Source organism: Miniopterus natalensis, chromosome 4 (genome assembly GCF_054644295.1).
Source record: "Miniopterus natalensis isolate mMinNat1 chromosome 4, mMinNat1.hap1, whole genome shotgun sequence".
NCBI lineage: Eukaryota > Metazoa > Chordata > Mammalia > Chiroptera > Miniopteridae > Miniopterus > Miniopterus natalensis.
Window position 1 is genome coordinate 44,099,125 of NC_142084.1, and position 17,516 is coordinate 44,116,640.

Sequence of the window (17,516 nt, forward strand, 5' to 3'; positions counted from 1 at the left end):
TGCGTTCAAGTAAATCACTACCTAACACCGTGCACCCAAGTCGGGCCCGAAGGGAGAACCAACAACACCCAGGGGTAAGGGAGTAGCCTTTGGAGCCAGACAGCTGGGTTCAAATCCCACTCTGACTGGTGTTATGAGCTGGGGCAATTTGCATAATCTCATAATCTCCCTATGCCTCAGTTTCCTCACCTGTAAAGAAGAGTCAACGATAATGATAGTATCTGCCTCTATGGTGAAAATTTTATGAACTAATTCATGTGAGGTGACTGCCATGAGAAAACCCGTCAAAAAATGTAAGCTGCCACTATTAGCAGGGAGCTGGAAAAACCTTTCCGAGAATGTTCTCTGACAATGCAGGTGACATTTTTTTTTCTTTACATATGCGTAGCCCAGTAGCTAATTTTACGGATTCTTCCCAATAGGAAATCACCAGGAGAGACCTGCTTCTCACGCTCTCCAGGCCACAACACCTGGAAAGAATCAACGGTAGGTCCAAAGCAGAGAGAGATACAAACATATAGGTGAGTGTTAGCACTTGTTCGAACTATGCTTTTGTTTACACATCTAGTCTTGAAGCCCTTTCAGTTAAGCCCTCTCCTTACCTGTCCTTTGATGGTGAGCGTGTGTACGGTGGTATTTGCTGAGCCCCGCACCTGCTATGAATGCAGGACCGAAATGCAAACATATTTGTGACGTGGAAACGCACTTTTATTTCCTGAGGGCCCTGTAATCAAGGCGAAAGCTATCACTTGATCGCATAATTAACCTTAGGAATAGGAGTGTAAACAGCACAATTCACGAATTTGTTAATTGGTCTTCCCCGCTGCTGACATGAGCCCCAAGTCGACCTGTAGTTCTCCTCTGTTGATTTATCTTCAGTTTTCTAATTTGACTTTCTTCAGGGTGAGAAGGGGAAAGAGTGAAGAAAGAGCTTTTTAACAACTTGAGGGTATTCTGTGGGTAAGTGATTTTTTCCCCTTAGAGGTGGACGCAGCTTGAGGGAAGGGGCTGTCTGGCCTAGCAGACTCAGGCCTCTGGAGATCAACGCCTGCCCCGTGCAGCGATTCGCCAGATTGCCCCTTACTGGGGGGGAGGCACCCTTCCCCCACCCCCCGGGCCGTGGAGACATAAAACCACCAGAAAGGCTCATTGGCGGTCATGCTTCCAGGACTGTGAGTCTCAGTCTAATTTAGTTCTGATTTATTTTCCCCATCGCTGCAACTCTTTAGCTGAGTAGGAGTGAACAGAAACCCTAGGGTGTGTGTGGGCTCAGGCTCTGGGGTTGGAGGGGGTGTGCAGTCAGGGCTGAGAGGGTTGGTGAGCACAGGACCAGAATCCCTCTCCCAGGACATGGAGAGAATGACACTCACTAGAGCAGGGGACTTGGACGCTGAGAGAAGAGGCAATTCGCAGCCTTTCTCTCGTTGGTGTCTCTGCTCCAACGCGGCACACCTGTGTGGGACCTCCGCCCGTCTCCAGAGGCGGGAAATCACCGCATAAGAGATCCTTTCGGTGGAGCCCTGGTTACCTGGCCAGGAAGCAGTTGCTTAATTAGAACTGGGCCTCTGCTGGCTGCTTAAGATAATAATAATAATGATAATAATAATAATAGTACACTGAGGGTAGTGATACTGCCTGGTGTGTCACACATACTAAAATTCAAGGATCCATCTTATGAACAGTCACCAATGACTTCAGGATTGTAAGAAGCTGCCCAATTCAATAAACAACTGACTTCAGTTGACAAGTGATGGTTAAATAGTTTTCAAAAGAGAAAAACTTGTGTATGATCCCTCTTGTTGCTTTGAAACCTTCAGGAGTCTCACTGGGTAAGAGTCTAGACCACCAAGCGGAAAGCCAAGTGAAACACACAGAAATGAATAAATAGCCTTGGCGACCAGACCCAACACCGCACACCACCAAATGCAGACGCGGGAACTGTGCTTTGGGGCTCTGGGGCAACCTAGGATCAGCCTGTCTGTCATTTAGAGCTTAGGACTCAGCCTGCAGAGCTGCGCTGACAGCAGCAGCCCTCCCCTGCCGCCTCGCCCCCGCCCCCAGCCTGTGGGCCCCTGGGGCTTACACTGGTGCTGGACCCTGTAGAGAGAGCAGCCAGGGCACATGAAAACCCCCCAGGCCACCCCGGTGACTATGGTGGCAGGTTTGGAGGGTCAGGAGTGGCTCCCAGGGACATGCACCCTGCCACAGCTGGGCTGGGTACCAATACGCACCAGGCTAAATCCCGCCCACGCCTCCCAGGTATGAAGCGGCCTCTGGCATCAAGAGAACCACGCGCTCGCCCTCAGGGCTGCATTTCGCAGCCCGAATACAGGCCCAAAGGGAGTTCCTGCCAACCCATTGCTTCTGCTCCTATGGCCCCACTCTGGCCTTTTTGGAATTCTGATCTGGAATTTCAAGGGAAAAATAGTTTCCAAAAGGAAACTATTTGTTCATTTTACAAACAGTTCAGTCAGTTTCATCCTGCTGAGAAGTCTATCCAACTAGACACAACGGGGTAGATGCCCGGTGGGAGATGACAGAAAAACAGGCTTGGGGATGGGGTGGAGAAGGAACGATATCCTTGGGCCTCAGAAGCGGCTCATCCTCTTGACCGAAGCTTCACAGGGCTACAACTCCGTTTATTCATCGCCCATGCTCAAATCAGAGCCTGAAGTCCAGAGTTCTGGGTCCTGCTAGTTCCAGGCCTTAATGCAAGTTAGTTTTCACCCTGAGACTGAAGGAGGGTGGAAATAATAAAGAGCCCTTTAGTAAGAGCTCCTGAGCCAGAGGCTGTGCTGAACACCATCTAGCCAGTCTTCCAGCAGCCCAATGAGAGGGGATTTTTATTGGGCCCCTTTTACAGAAAAAAACAAAGACAAAGAGGACCTAGGTAACCTGCCCCACACAGCTCCCACCCTAGCGTCCCCTTTGCTCTGGTCGTCTAGGATGGAGAAGTCCTGTAATGCCGTAGACATGGTGACTAGCTAAGGCAATGCCTTGTGATGGATACTGACTAGAATGAGTCAAGAAATGTCATTATTTCTGAAAAACTGATTATTTTTGGCTTTGCTTTAAAATACATATTTTTAGCAAAGTAATGCAAAAAAATGTAAAGCATATTGAAATGCAGCTCCCATCTCCTTCCCCAACCACAAAGGCAAACGCATAACTTTTCAGCTGATTTTTCTGATGTGTATACTCTATGCTTTTATAATATGCGTATCCTCTTTTACAGTTTTTTTTCATTTTATATATTAATAATTTCTAATCATGGTAGATGAAGATTTAACTCTCTGTACCTCCACACCTCTTCCCTCCCCTCCCCTGTATATCTTTTAGCAACAGTGTTAATCAGCATTTACATTTTTATGGCTACATAAATACGGTTTACTGCAGGGCTAAATAGTACACTATGCTTGTTTTTCTTTCACACACTATTTTGAATTAATAATCGCCTCATTTTTATCGGTTGCATAGCTTTTAATGTACTGAAACTTAGAATTTTTTCTAAATGCATCATTAGACGTCCTGAGTGCTGAGGAGTTTTTTCTCTAAGTGGTCTGTCACGACGGTGAGATGATTTATCACTTCCTTTTGTCCTCTTGGGGCCTTTCTCCTAAGGCTCTTCTGCTCACTCCTCAACTGGTAGCTCCTGAGTCCAAAGGCCCATCTATCACCTTAGAATTCCCTTCACGCCTCTCCCGGGCTGACATCCCTGTTTTCTGTATACCATGTTTTCCTCTTTTGATTTATTTCATTGGACCACATTTTCCACAAGCTTTTTAAACAAAGTTTTTTTATTGGTGTGACAATGGTTAATAAAATCATATAGGGTCCAGGCGTACAATTCTATAACACATCATCTGTAGATTGTATTGTGTATTCACCATAGAAGGTCAAGTCTCTTTCTGTCACCACTGAGCCCCCCTTTACCCTTTTCTACCTCCCCGTTCCCTTTCCCTCTGGTAATCACCATACTGTTGCCTGCGTCTAGGTGTATTTTTTTTTCCTTAATCCCTTTACCTTTTTCACCAGTCCCCCAACTCTCCTCCCTTCTGACAGCTGTCAGTCTGTTCTCTGTCTCTATAAGTCTGTTTCTTTTTTATTTGTTTTGTTCATTAGATTCCACATATGAGTGGTATCTTATGGTATTTGTCTTTCTCTGACTGGCTTATTTCACTTAGCATAATACTCTCCATGTCCATCCATGTTGTTGAAAAGGTAAGATTTCCTTCTTTTTTACGGCCCAGTAGTGTTCCACTGTGTAAATGTACCACAGCTTTTTTAGCCACTCACCTATCGACAAACTCTGTCTAAAGAAGCTTGTGGACTGGAAGATTTGGAAGCAGTCCACAAGCTCCTTAAGAAAGTTTGTGAGAGATAATGTTTAGAGTCCTTATATGTCTGGAAATGTCTTTATTCTCTCTGATTTGATCAGTAATTTGGCCAGGTGTACAATCCTAAATTGAAAATAATTTGCCTGCTGAGTTTTGAAGACCTTTGTGTTCTAGCATCTGATGTTAAGACTGAGAAGTCTGAAGTTCTGATTCTCAATTGTTAACCTGATTTTTCTCTCCACAAGATTTTAGGGCTTCTTTTTAGCCCATGTGCTCCGAAATTTCACAATTATGAATCGTGGTATGGACTTTTTCTCCATTCATTTATTCAAAGGACATTCAGTGGGCCCTTTCAATCTAGGGAATTCTGTCCTTCAATTCTGTTTTCTTGTATCAATTTTTGAATAACTTATTCTGTGCTATTTTCCTTTTTGAAACTCCTATTATTTAGATGTTAGATGTCTCAGGCTGATCCTCTAAGTCTTTTATAGTTTTACTAATTTCTATCTCTTCTTTTTACTTTTGATTTCCTTTTTATTCTCTATTTGAAGGTTTTCTTTTTCTCTTTAAATTTCTATCACATTTTACTATCCATGAAGCCTTATAAAAATTGCATTCTTGTCCCTGCATTGTAAGATGTGGCATCTGGTCTTGTTGAGGGTATTAATTATAGTTCTTTGTCAAAGTTTACTTCATGGATCTTTTAGCTTACTTAGTGGATGTCTTTCTCAGATGTTTGATGGTTCTTGAGTATTTTTTCATACTTAAGAGACACTCAAAATCGGGTCGGAAGCTCCCTCTACATGGCGGGGACTCACTGAATGAGGAGTTTCTCCTTTGATGGAGTGGGGAGCCGACAGTTTATTTGGAAGAACTCTCACCTCTCTGCCCAAGGCCAGTATATGGAGACTTTCTCCTGTGTTGATTATTTCTCTGGGGAGGAATCCCCCGGTATTCCAGCCTGTTGGCATTCTGGCAGAAGGAGAGGGAGAGCTGCAGACTGTATCTTAATCTCCATTTTCATTTCTGAGCCTTATCCTGTGGTCCTCAGTTGGGATCACATCCTCTTCAGAGTTCTTGTAAATGATGGCGGGGGGGGTGTTGTGGAGGGAGGGAGAATTGTGTAGGTGGTGCCCTAGCTGCAAGAAGAGAAGGAAGGGAAATGGGCACCACCCACTCCTTGTGTTGTTACTTTCAATCAGCCCCCCAGTTCTCAGCCTCATGTCTTGCCCTTGCCTTGCACAAAAAAGAAATTAGCCCACTTCTCACTTGTATCCCCTCCTTTCTGGGCACTTGGGTTGTAGTTTTTCTCATCTACTATCTGCTTTCCTTCATCCAAAGTTGTTGATACCTGTTACAGTTTTTTTTTTTTTTTTTCTCTCCTGTTCCTCTTTTGGGGTTATTCTGCCTATTAAATTTCTCTACTATTACTTAAGTAGGTCTTTGGAGAGGAAGAGATCATTTGTCATTTTAAATGGATTGCATGTTACTTTCTAACACAGGAGACTGCTCTCCTGGGTTCCTGGCACACTTGGAAGGCAGTTTGGACATTGTGATCTGGAGGTCCTATGGATCTCTGCTTCCAGATTAAGCTTGAAACGACGGCCTGAAAGGTCACCACCAGCTTCTTTATTGTTAGTGGCACTCATAACAGTCAAGCCAGGGCCCACTCATTGAGCACAGTTAGCCAAGCCCTGTACCAGGTGCTGTATGTCTTCACATCTAACAACCACAACAATTACCTTCTCCTTACAGATGAGGAAGGAGGTTCAGAAAGATTTAAAAATGTCCCAGAGTCACACAAGTGGCTGAGGTGGAATTGGAACACAGCTGCATTTCTCATTATTATTAATAATAATGGTTGCTAACATTTATCGAGTATGTACTATGTACCAATATAACTTCTGCATGGCCCTTCCTCTCCTGATAACGGTAAGAATGCAAAAACCTGCTCATTTGCCTATATGACCTCAGGAAAAAAGGGATCCGCACCCAAGGCTTCAGTAATTGCTAAAATCTTTATCATTGTTAATTGTTCGGGTTTGGGCCTAGCCTTTTTAAATAGGGTCCTTTATAAGCTGCAGGTCCCCCAAACCCTTACCCAGAGTTGCAGGCGGTTTTATGTTTCATCTCTATACCTTCTTATATCCTTGCTGGGTTTGTGGGAGCTGCTCGCACTCGCCCTGCAGGGCTGGACAGCAGCGTCCTCACCGGAAGGCTCCCGGGCCGGGGCTGCATGGCCTTGCTGGTTGCAGTGAGGCGTCGGGCGTGGCAAACAGTCTTCCCGGGCTTCATCAACATACGTTTAAAGGCCTCACAAACAACCTTCCTTTTGCTGAGAGTAGTGGTTTGATGTCTCTTTTATCATCTACGAACCTCCTTATAAAAGGGTATACTAGCAATATATTTTTGTGGCCTATTACATTTGAACCTCTGATTTGCAAGAGTGATTTCAACATAATTTGTCTTTTGCAGAGCGTGACGGCCGGAGCGACACAAAACCCAAAGATAAACAGCCTTCGCAGGTGTTGCCGCGACAGATTTTCAGAAGGAAAGAATGAAACATCAAAACGTCCACTCGGGGGTTCCTTGTCCTTAAAAATCTCGAGGAGAATCGGATCATCCGAAATAGAAGCTCTGCTATTTTTATACCCAATTGCAAATTGGGAAGCCGCCAGCCTTTCGTCTCAGCAACGAGTTTTCTTAGGGACTGGATCTGGACTTTATTTATACTCTACGCTTTGGGGAAAGGTGCATCCTGAGTCCTTTCAGCTTTCGGTGCTTTTCATTTCCTTGAAGGACCTTTGACATTACCTTTTGATATTTTTGGTCTCCTCCACCTACAAAGAGAAGGTGGCAGAGGGACGAAGTTGGCAAGAACCTCCCTCATTTGGGCATCACTAGTATTAGTACGAATAGAGCGGCAAAGGGGACACATAGGCTAATGAACAACGCCATGCTCAGTTTGTCTGTAATTCAAATCGGTGACTCAGCTCTCTCACTAAAAGGGACCTGGGCACAGCCACTGTGGATCTAACTTAAAATCTCTCTCCTGGACAGTAGAAAATGCCAGAATCACTTTCAGATTACCACATGCAGGACTCCAAGAGCATTGTGTGAACATGCATGCGCGCGCACACACACACACACAATCATCATCATCATCTTCAGACACACAGGCCACTGATCTACCCATGGAGAAGACTTAGGATGTCTCCTTGGCCAGCAACACCTTCCCTTTCTATGATCCATTCCTTTTTTCATGGATGAAAAAGAGAAAAGTTTAAGGGAAATGATGTTACGGTTCACTGAGAACAAGAGGTTTATTCCCAGGTTCCAATACATTCTTGTATCTGCGTGTGCACACGCGCGCACACACACACACACACACTCTACCTTCAAAATGCAGTAGGCATGGCACATGACTGGCTGAAGAATCCGATGGAGTATAGGTTACATCCTGACTTGGGGGGTGGGGATGACTAACACGGAAAAGGAATGGAGACGTGTCTGAGGGGAGGAATTAGAAAAACGTATCGTGAATCTGCTCCTGCGGTGCCTAGCTGCCTGTTTCTGGTTCCAGCGCAGACTGGAAGGAGGTGCGGGATGGAGGCCCAGGAGCAGAGCAGGCTCCTTGGAGTATCTTTTCTCCCCCCCCCACCCCCCGTCCCTTTGTTCCACCACGTGCAGCGAGTGCGCCAGGGAGAAGCGTGCGAAAGCAAGGCACCGCTGGGTGGCGGGGAGGCTGCCCTTGATCTCGGTTCTCCTCAGGGCAAAGCACAGAGGTCTTTTTTTGTTGTTTGCAGACTCTTATCAATTCTGAGAAATAGAAAGACGACTTTATAACAGACTAGCTCAAAAGGCATAAAGAAAACTGCTTAAAAACAATTAATACAAATAACTGTCAATTACTTTTTGAAATTAAACCAATAGGTAGGTTGAAACATTAACCATTTGGTATGCAGTTGCTGTTGCAAATTAATGAAATAGCTGCAGTTATTGAATCTCGGTAAGAGAGTTTCAAAGTGTCATAAACACTTCCAATGAGAGAGACAGAGAGATATAGAGAGACATCATCCTTTGCTCTATTCAACAAGTATTCACTAAGCACTTGCTATGGGCTTTTATGGGTTACCTTTGTGACCCAGTTTTAGCTTTAGTTTCAGGCAATGTCTGATCTTGGGAACTGGTGACATCTAAATGTGGGGACAGCTTGTATTCCAATATGAAGATTTAAAAATTCAGGTATAGAAGGTGGTGAATATCTTCATTAGGAGGCCATAAAGCAGGGTTCCCTTAATGACCTCTCTTACTATAATGACAATAATTTCTTTAGAATAAGGTTAACATTTTCCCTTTTGGAAACAATAATAAAGGCTACTCACTTATGAATAAAAATGAACACTTCAGTATATACAAAATCGCCGTTAGGTGCTGCATACCAGTCTATCTCACAAGGTTTCTGTAAGAGTCAAATGAGACATGTGACTCCACTCTAAAAAAATGTAAATTGCTACATATAGAAAAGCTATTTTTAATACATTCCTGAATACAGAAGTTACCATTATCTGGGTCAATTTCCCTGAAGTTCTAAGAGCAGTTACCATTTTTTGAACTCTAAGTACCATCCGTGTGCTATATGCTTTGTAACACTTCATTTCATCCCTATGTAACCTTAGAACGGGGTCCTCTACATTCTAGATGAAGCGACGTGAGATCGAAAAATCTGATGGAGGTCCCATAATTAGAAAGTTGTATTAGAAGAACTGGGATTTGAATATTTGTCTGCAAAGCCTGTGAGCTCATTGTATTTTATAATGGAGATGATGCTTCTCTTCAATTACATCACAGCTAACCACATTTGTATTATGAAACATCAAGTCGTTTCAAGACTACCGAACAGAATTACAATTTTTTCTTGACCATTCAGGAGTAGTCAGTGCTTTCCCTAAAGTGGGCAGGGCTGCTTGCTCTTGCACTTCACGCCTGATAGGATTTTTGCCTTGTGATCATGTGGTTTTCGGGTCTTTTCCTGTAACTTGTCACTCCTGCCTGGCATTCTAGCGCTTGTAGTGCGCTGTGGACTAGTAAACCAAATAACCACAGGTACTGGGATGGTATCTAAGGCAGTGGTTCTCGAAGCTGTGCCCGTAACTCACCCGGTGAGCTAGTCTAAATGCAGAGACTTGGGTCGCACTCCTAGATGTTCTGATTTAGTAGTTTTGGGAAAATGAGGCCCTATGAGTAACGAACTCATACTCTGTGAGAAATGAATTCATTAAGTAGTGTGCATTTTTTAGATTTTCATCTATGACTTAGATAGCTGAGATTACTGGAGATTTTACATTTATATACACACACATAAATTCATATATATGCATGTATGGGGAAGAGAGAACCTGCTATTTGAGAGTCTGCATAATTTGATTAACTGACTTCATTTTTTTCATTTATATTAGATGTACTACATAAAATCATGGGGGAAGAGCCTGAAAGTACCACAAAAATGACTCATTTTTTCCAAAACCCTGCTTTGGTTGGTCAAAATTCTAGATTTCTTTCTTCCTGAAGCTCCGGCGCTCTGCTAGTTACCTGACTTCCAACAAATCACTGAAGCAGCCTGAGCCGCAGTTGTGCCCTCACCTGTAGGATGAAGACAAAGTCCAGCGGGTCCTTGAATAGCACTGCTTTGTTCAATGCTGGTTCGTTTTAACACTGATGAGATGCCATAGGAACTTAACTCTTGTTTATACCAATTAACCTGCGGTAAAAGTGGTTTCGTTGCATGCCATTTCGTTTCAAGTTGCAGAATGATTGACGTTAAGTGGGACTTACTGTACCTGCTTCATGGGGGTGGGGGGAGCCCCACGGATCACGCACAGAAAGTTCCTGGTAAGTATGCAAGAGGTGGTCAAACTTTTTAAATGAACTTTTTATAGGAATTCCAGTTATAACAGTGACAAAAGTTAACTTTTGTCCCTCTTTGGGGGACTCGGGTCTCATATTTACACACCCCAATATAACAGAGACACGCCCAGTGGAGTATCCCTCAGAGGGTAAGGAGAGAAAGAAAACCTGCACTCACAGCACATTATTCTGACTTGAGCTGTATAACATAGGCCGGGAAGTACTGATTTCCAAGTCCTACTAAGAAGGCACAGAAACCAAGACTTTGCTCTTTTAAGTATTACAGACAGCCCTAAATATTTATAAGGAAGTATTATGACCTCAGTGGAAGAAACAGGCATACTAACATGAAAAAACACATTTTATTGCACTTAAGTTATAAGAAAATAAAATTTCTAAGTGAATCAAACCATAGACACAATCCCTTTAAAGGTTGTTTTCCTCCATCATGTCAGGTTGTTACATAACTAAAATTAACCAACTTGAATCTGATTGTTTTAAATCAGACTATAAATAAAACAAAAAAAAAAAAATAAACAGGAGGAAAAAAAAAGATCGCCTAGGATACAGTGTTAAACCACTTTCACAGTTCAGCTTGAGTTGTGGCTCTTGGAGAATGAGGCAAACCATCTGACTTTTTCATTCATTTCATTTGTTTGCAAGTGACGCCTTTACTACAAAAACTGAATCGTTTCTGCTTTGTCAGTTACTCAGAGCAATAAAACTGTAACAGTTGTTTTCCCAAATACTGTAAAACACTAAGACTGACCAGCAACTTTATTTTACTTTTGTGTTTTATATATTTTTAAAATATTTTGTCAGTTTTACTATGTACGTTCATCCATTCACCACAGCCCTCAAAAAGAAAAGTTTCTCCACAGAACAGGCAGCAACAGCTCTGTTCCAAGGAATGTGTTTTAATTTTTGCCCAGATAAAAGAAAATAAGCTTTGCACACACTCTCAATTCTTTACTTGCAGGCAAACTTCACTCTTTATTATCTGAAACTCTCCCATTCTCAGCCTCTTAGAGGCACAGATGGTTCAAGTTTCAGTGGCAAAAAGTCTTTTTTTCTGTAACCAAACTAGAGCAAATTTGGAATTCAGTCTGGGACTAAAACGTCACAGCAGAAAAAAAATAAAAAAAAATATTTTGCTTTTTCTTTCTTTCATTTAGCAGCATAAATAAGTTTGGCCACTGGGAGTACAGTACAGGGGTGGGACAACAATCCCATATTTGAAGACCTACTTCTAGCACCAGCATCAAGAATTAAATCCATCTCTCGGGACTCACAGAACCCAGGACAACTTGCCACCTTTGAGCAACATATGCACTGAAGAGTGTATGTGGAAGCGACAGTAAATAGATTAACAGAGGCTAATACTGTGATTGATTGACATTGGCAATGGTTGGCAAAAAAAAAAAAAAAAAAAAAGAAAAAGAAAAAAGAAAAAAAAAAGCTTTTCATGATAACTGTACAAAAACAATTCACAGTAATATATCTTTTTAGCTTTTCCACTCCAGAAAAATGACTTTTGTTGCAGATGCTCTCTGATTAGAAAGTCAACCATACTGATTCCGATGCTACTGCAGCTCCGTCCTAGGTCTCAGTGCTGAGAGAACGGACTCGCAGAATCTGAGACGATGGTTCGGCATTGACACTGCCCGATGACCGCTGGAGAAGAAAATAAAGTAAATAATTGCACCTGGTTTGATTTAGAAAGTCTCGCTTTGCAAAGCTGCCCTCAGTCAGAAGTGAAGCCTTTACGTGATGAGACCGCGGACGCCTCTTGTCAGTTACGGTTTGTCATCTCTTCCTCTTTCCCTCTTAGTCTGTAGGTCTTGTCATTCTGTTGCCCCAAGCCAACATCCTGCACCACTGAGAACAAGGGGTTTTTTTTCTTTTTCTTTTTTTTTCTTTTTTTTCTCTTTTTGCAGGGGGAAGGGCAGGGAGTATATCGTCTACACATTTGGACAAATTCATCTTTTCTGCTCTTCACTTCATGTCCACATCAAAGTCCAGCACCAGCAGCTTGGTTTCCTCAGTCCCATTCCGACTCCCGACCGCACACACCAGCTTTGTGTTCGAGGCTCTGATCCGCCACACAACTCCCCCACTCCCCCCACTCTCCAATGTGACTAGGTTTCGAATAAATTCACCCGTTTTCAAGTCCCATAGTTTGACAGTTCCGTCATCTGAGCTGGTAATTACAAAGTTCTTGTTGAACTGTAAACAGGTCACAGCACTCTGATGCTTGTTGGGACCTAGGCAAAACCAAAGGGATTTAATTACTGGTTAGAAATCACGGCTATGAGTTAGTTACCTTGTAATTTGTAGACTTCTACATTAGAACATACAATACACAAAATATTTAAAATGCTGCGTATTTAGAAACTGTGTTCTGAGTATTTTAGGATCAGCAGGGATGTAAGAAAATCTGGTAGGTGTTTGTAACTGAAACGTTAACTTTCCGTTTCCAAGAAGTTTGGTTAGCTACCAGCACACATGTTTGCTGGCTATAGAAATGAGAGCTTTTCTCAGTGCTGATGTAGATGGCCCAGCTTCAGGGGTTCTGCTGATGGACAAATGGGCATAAGAGATCTGCCCTACTGCTCTGAATTGACCAGTCAAGGGCAAAGGCTGAATGGACACTATTCTAAAACTCCAAGAAAGATACAAAATCAATGAGTAAAAAGCTGTAATATGGCCCACCAGACGGCCTCACTAAAAAAAACAAAACACACACACACACAAAACACTTTCTAAGGGCTGTGACCAATAAAAAGAAGTTAATCATGACTTAAGATAACACTGTTGTGCCTCATTTAATAATGGTGGCTGTCACAGTTTTCTTTCTGCAGTGGGAGTGGGCACTATCATTCCCTCCTATCCTGGTTAAGCAGATGGTCAAGGGTCTAAGTTGAGCCAAAGCAATTTTCTATCAGATTAGAGAACCTTTTTCCCCCCAGCAAGACAGCTCTTTAATTTAAAATTGGACTACAAATTCTAAATGAAATGATCACTCAATTAATAAAATTAGCATGTTGCTTCTGTGATATAGCCAAGATCTTTCTTCACAATGCTCTTTAAGGTCAGATAGAGTTGACTGTCCATGCAAACAGTGATTAAATAGTTTTATATCAAAAACACAATTTACATTTTATATTAAAAACACAATTTAGCATACTTTCTCAAAAACAGCCTAATTTTGTTAAGTCAAAGTGGAAATTCTCATTAACTTATCCAAAATAAACATTTTCATTTTGTATGATGTTAATTCTTTTCATAACACAAAAGCTCCATATTTCTCTTTTGACTAACAACCTAATTTTTAACAAACACAAGTAAAGGGGGGGGTAACCAACTCTTACCTTGCAATGTTTGTAAACACTGTCCCGTTTTGATATCCCAGATTTTAACTGTAGAGTCTGCATTCCCAGAGACGAGAATGTTGTCTTTGAGTTCCATTCCACTTGTTAACGACTGGTGTCCTGTTAACGTGTGAATGCAATTCCCTGTCTCCACATCCCAAACTCGGATGGATGTATCAAGAGATCCACTCACCACATGGATGCCATCAAACTACAAAAGACAAAGTTTATTAGACTAGACATGTGGATATTCTTGATATTATTTATTGACCTTAATCTTAATGGGGGAGGGGAGTAGGGCATGGAGAACAGGAACTCCAGGAACAAAATGAGGTACTAGGATAAACTGCATGTAATAAGCAACTCTACAGTGCATGTTCTCAGAAACTTCTATCTGAAAGATGCAGAAACAATTAAAAAGAAAACAAAACAATTAAAATGAACACATTATTTTCAGGTCATCTGGCCACACATAGTAGCTACATTCTATGGACAATGTAATAAGGACTGCCATTTGAGTTTTACCTCCCAAAAGGAAGTTGAAACTCCCAATACAGGTTGTAATAAAGGGTGTGCTCGTCAACACCTCACGCATGGAAAGGGCTAGAGATAACTTTCATGATGTTTAAAAGTTAGTTCCACTAAAAATTGTATGTAAAATAAAAATTGCATTTACAATAACCTAAATGCTAATTAGGAAATGTGCCAATAGATAGTTATATCCTGAATTAGAAAAGCTGGTGTTTTGATAACAAAGCAAGCCATACAGCACCTCTGTTCCTGCTTCCCAGTTATACCAAAAGTCAGTATCTATTAATTCCCAGATAGCAAGAGATCTTGCTATCTCTTTTCTAAATCTAATGGTTAAATAAGAATATTATATTCATTAAGGTTCTGAGCATATCACAAAACATAAAAACAGTTACAGCCAATCCCCTCTCCTCCAAATTCATAACCTTTTCTAAGTTAACAAACATCTTTATTAGGTGTCAATATTTTTGTGGCATAGTTAGTATTCCATCAATTAAGAAACAAATACCCCAAGAACAGATCTGTCAGCACTGAGACTATGTTCTAATTTGCTGATCACTAATGGGCAATAACTGGTAAATGAACCTATATAAGTAATTGGAAATATTTTTGAATGGAAATGCTGTCTTTCAGCAAATAAAATGAGACCCATTTTCTAAACTTGCTATTAATTTATTTATCTCAAAATATGGCACTCTACCCAAGTACATCAGATTCAAATGTAAACAAAAAATTAGGTTAGTCAAATTTCTTTCTTTATGATTAGGGATCAGCCCTGAGAGAGTCGAGCAGCTTTATGCAGAAGGGCTCCGTTTTCTTGCTGAATGGGGATGGAATCACAATTACATGGTCCATCAACTTCCAGCTATCAAGGCAAAGGGGCAGCTTTTGGCCAAATTAATCCTCTGCTAAGGAGTTTATTAAAACCCGGGTTATTCTCCTATGAGACTATCTACCTGTTAATTAATATTGCAAAACTTAGGGTTCCAAGATAAATATTTGTATTTTGGAGGGAAAATGGATCACAGAAAAACCAAAACAAATCATATAAATAATTTCAAAATTTATGCTTCCTTCATGCTAATTTTAAAGTATATGTAAACAACAGGTAATCTGATTCATCTTTTTTTAGACTGCATTGGATCAACAATTTGACAGTCGTTATCTGAGTAAAACTATCTTGTGATTCACCAGTAGAGCATCTAAAGGGTAGGAAAGATAGGATCTCTTACCTGTAATGAATAGACTCTATTAGTATGCCCCTGCAACGTGTGTAGACAGGTCTCAGTCTCTGGATCCCACACCTTCACCATAAAATCATATGCTCCACTAACAACCCTCCTGCCATCATATTGAACACAGCGAACTGCTGCTACGTGACCCATCAATACATGTAAACACTGGCCTGTCTCAATATCCCAAACCCTAAGAGTGGCATCTCGAGAACCGCTAACAACTCTGTAGGGAGGAAAACAGAAAAAAAAAAGTATTACAATTTTTAATAACATAAGAAAGCATGATATATAAAGTCAGTGATAATTAAACCTTTTTTTTCTTAAGTAGGAAGGAACACCTGTTTTAAAGAACGCTTATGTAAAACCCTGATATTTAATCATACAAAAGGTGAGTTACTCTCATTGGGATGGGACGCTGAGAAGCCTAGAATTGGCCTATTTAGTTCCCCACCTGTGAGAGGTCGAGTAGCTGCTTGGGGTTGTGTGGAACGGTCTGAAAACTACTGTACTATATTTACAAATGGGCAGCAAAAGCAGCCCATTCTAAATATATACAGTAAGATCTTAAATTTAGAAATAAAATGCTAATGTGCACATATAAAATGTTACTGGGAAATCTGTGGGTGGCAGTATTTTGAAAAAAATAAAATTTTCTTCTTTATTCTTTCTGCCATTTCCCCAAATTCTGATGATGAAAACATACATATTCCCTTTGTGGTTAGGGAAGAATTCAATAAAGGTTACTCAACAAAACAAATAAGAATTTGGAATTTAAACAGCTAGAGATACATGCTTTACCCCATATATTCTGGTAAAATTAACCAGTTTTAGACATGTCTCAAATATTTATAAATATAAACATTCAACAGGCTATAGGGCATTATGATACACAGATTTCAGAAGACACATACATTGAGGCAAGAGAAATTCCTTCAAAATCTGGCCCAACATTATTGAAGTTACACTCTTCTGAAGACCAGAATGATACAAATACTGCATTCATCTCTGGATTACAAAGGAGAGCTGAACATGCAGGTATCTTTATGTCATTCCTCAGAGATAAAGAAAAGCCATAGTTTCCACATTTGGAAGAGTAGAAAATGGAAGCACTGAGAGATTTAAGTCAGAACTAATAGAAACTGAAATGCAAGGTCTCTTGATACCAATCCCCCAACTTTTAATAGTAGAGCACACTGTTCAAAGGAGATTCAAATTAAAATTGAAAAGGTACTTTTTCTTGACATATTACCAATCTAGTGTGAAATCCGCTTAATGTACTGGTTCTTAATAAAGAAGATGCTATGGGCAGAGTTAAAGGTAAAGATTGGAGTGGAGTCACTATGAGGACCCTTCACAAAGACCATTTCAGAAAGATGAAGTAGAAACCACATTTGTTTAATGGGTGTACCATGAAGACATGCCAATGGGAGATATAAAGGACTTTAAATAGGAGGGCTTTGTAGGATGAGATAAAACCAACAGTAAAGGCACTGAGGGAAAAAACCAAGCAGTCTGGTTTGTCTGAAACCATTCTAAAAACTGGGACTGAGAATTTTGTCCTTAAATTGGTAGACAAGAGAAGGCTCCCAAAGGCAGTGATACTGTCATTATTAGAGGAGAGCTGTGTAAAAGGTGAGAAGACCAGGTATGAAAGCTGTGTCAATAGTTCAGGTGACAGGCAATGAGAGAATAAATTAAGAAACACAGGCCTCAGCTTTCACCTAGATATAGGGAATATGACAGAGTGGGGTAGGATGAGTACATAATTTAAAAGAGTTGGAGACTTGAAGCCTGAATAACTGAATGTGTCCACTAGCAGAAATATGAATAGCAAAAAAAAAAATTATTGGAAGATGATGAGTCATCAAAGATGTAGAGATATAAAGTAAGATGTTGTTTGAATTTAGGGAGTAGAGAGTTTCAAGGAGAAAGCCAACAACACTAATAAACGAGAAAGAAAATTTAAAGATAACCCCCCCCAACTGTAAGCTAATACACTACTGCTTTCCCAGTACAGAAACATCCAAAATCTAATAATTAAAGACTAATTTAAGAGCACATTATCGCTATCTCTTTATTAGACACTGTTTAAGTATTACACAAATTGAACTCTACACAGAAGACCCCAACTTGTC

The 17,516-nt window shown here is 41.0% G+C and overlaps 1 protein-coding gene across 4 annotated transcripts in view; it reads right to left on the reverse strand.

The window, feature by feature from the left end:
* Positions 1–11,664: 11,664 nt before the first annotated feature.
* The window catches only part of FBXW7 (F-box and WD repeat domain containing 7), a 154,260-nt gene continuing 148,408 nt past the window's right edge, over positions 11,665–17,516 (reverse strand). For all 4 annotated transcript variants that reach the window (XM_016197793.2, XM_016197789.2, XM_016197792.2 and 1 more), the window contains 3 exons: positions 15,379–15,604; positions 13,616–13,826; positions 11,665–12,508 (listed from right to left, as the gene is read on the reverse strand). In XM_016197793.2, the coding sequence (XP_016053279.1) occupies positions 12,240–12,508; positions 13,616–13,826; positions 15,379–15,604 (706 nt within the window). In that variant the 3' untranslated portion in view covers positions 11,665–12,239. The remainder of the gene's footprint in view (positions 12,509–13,615; positions 13,827–15,378; positions 15,605–17,516) is intronic.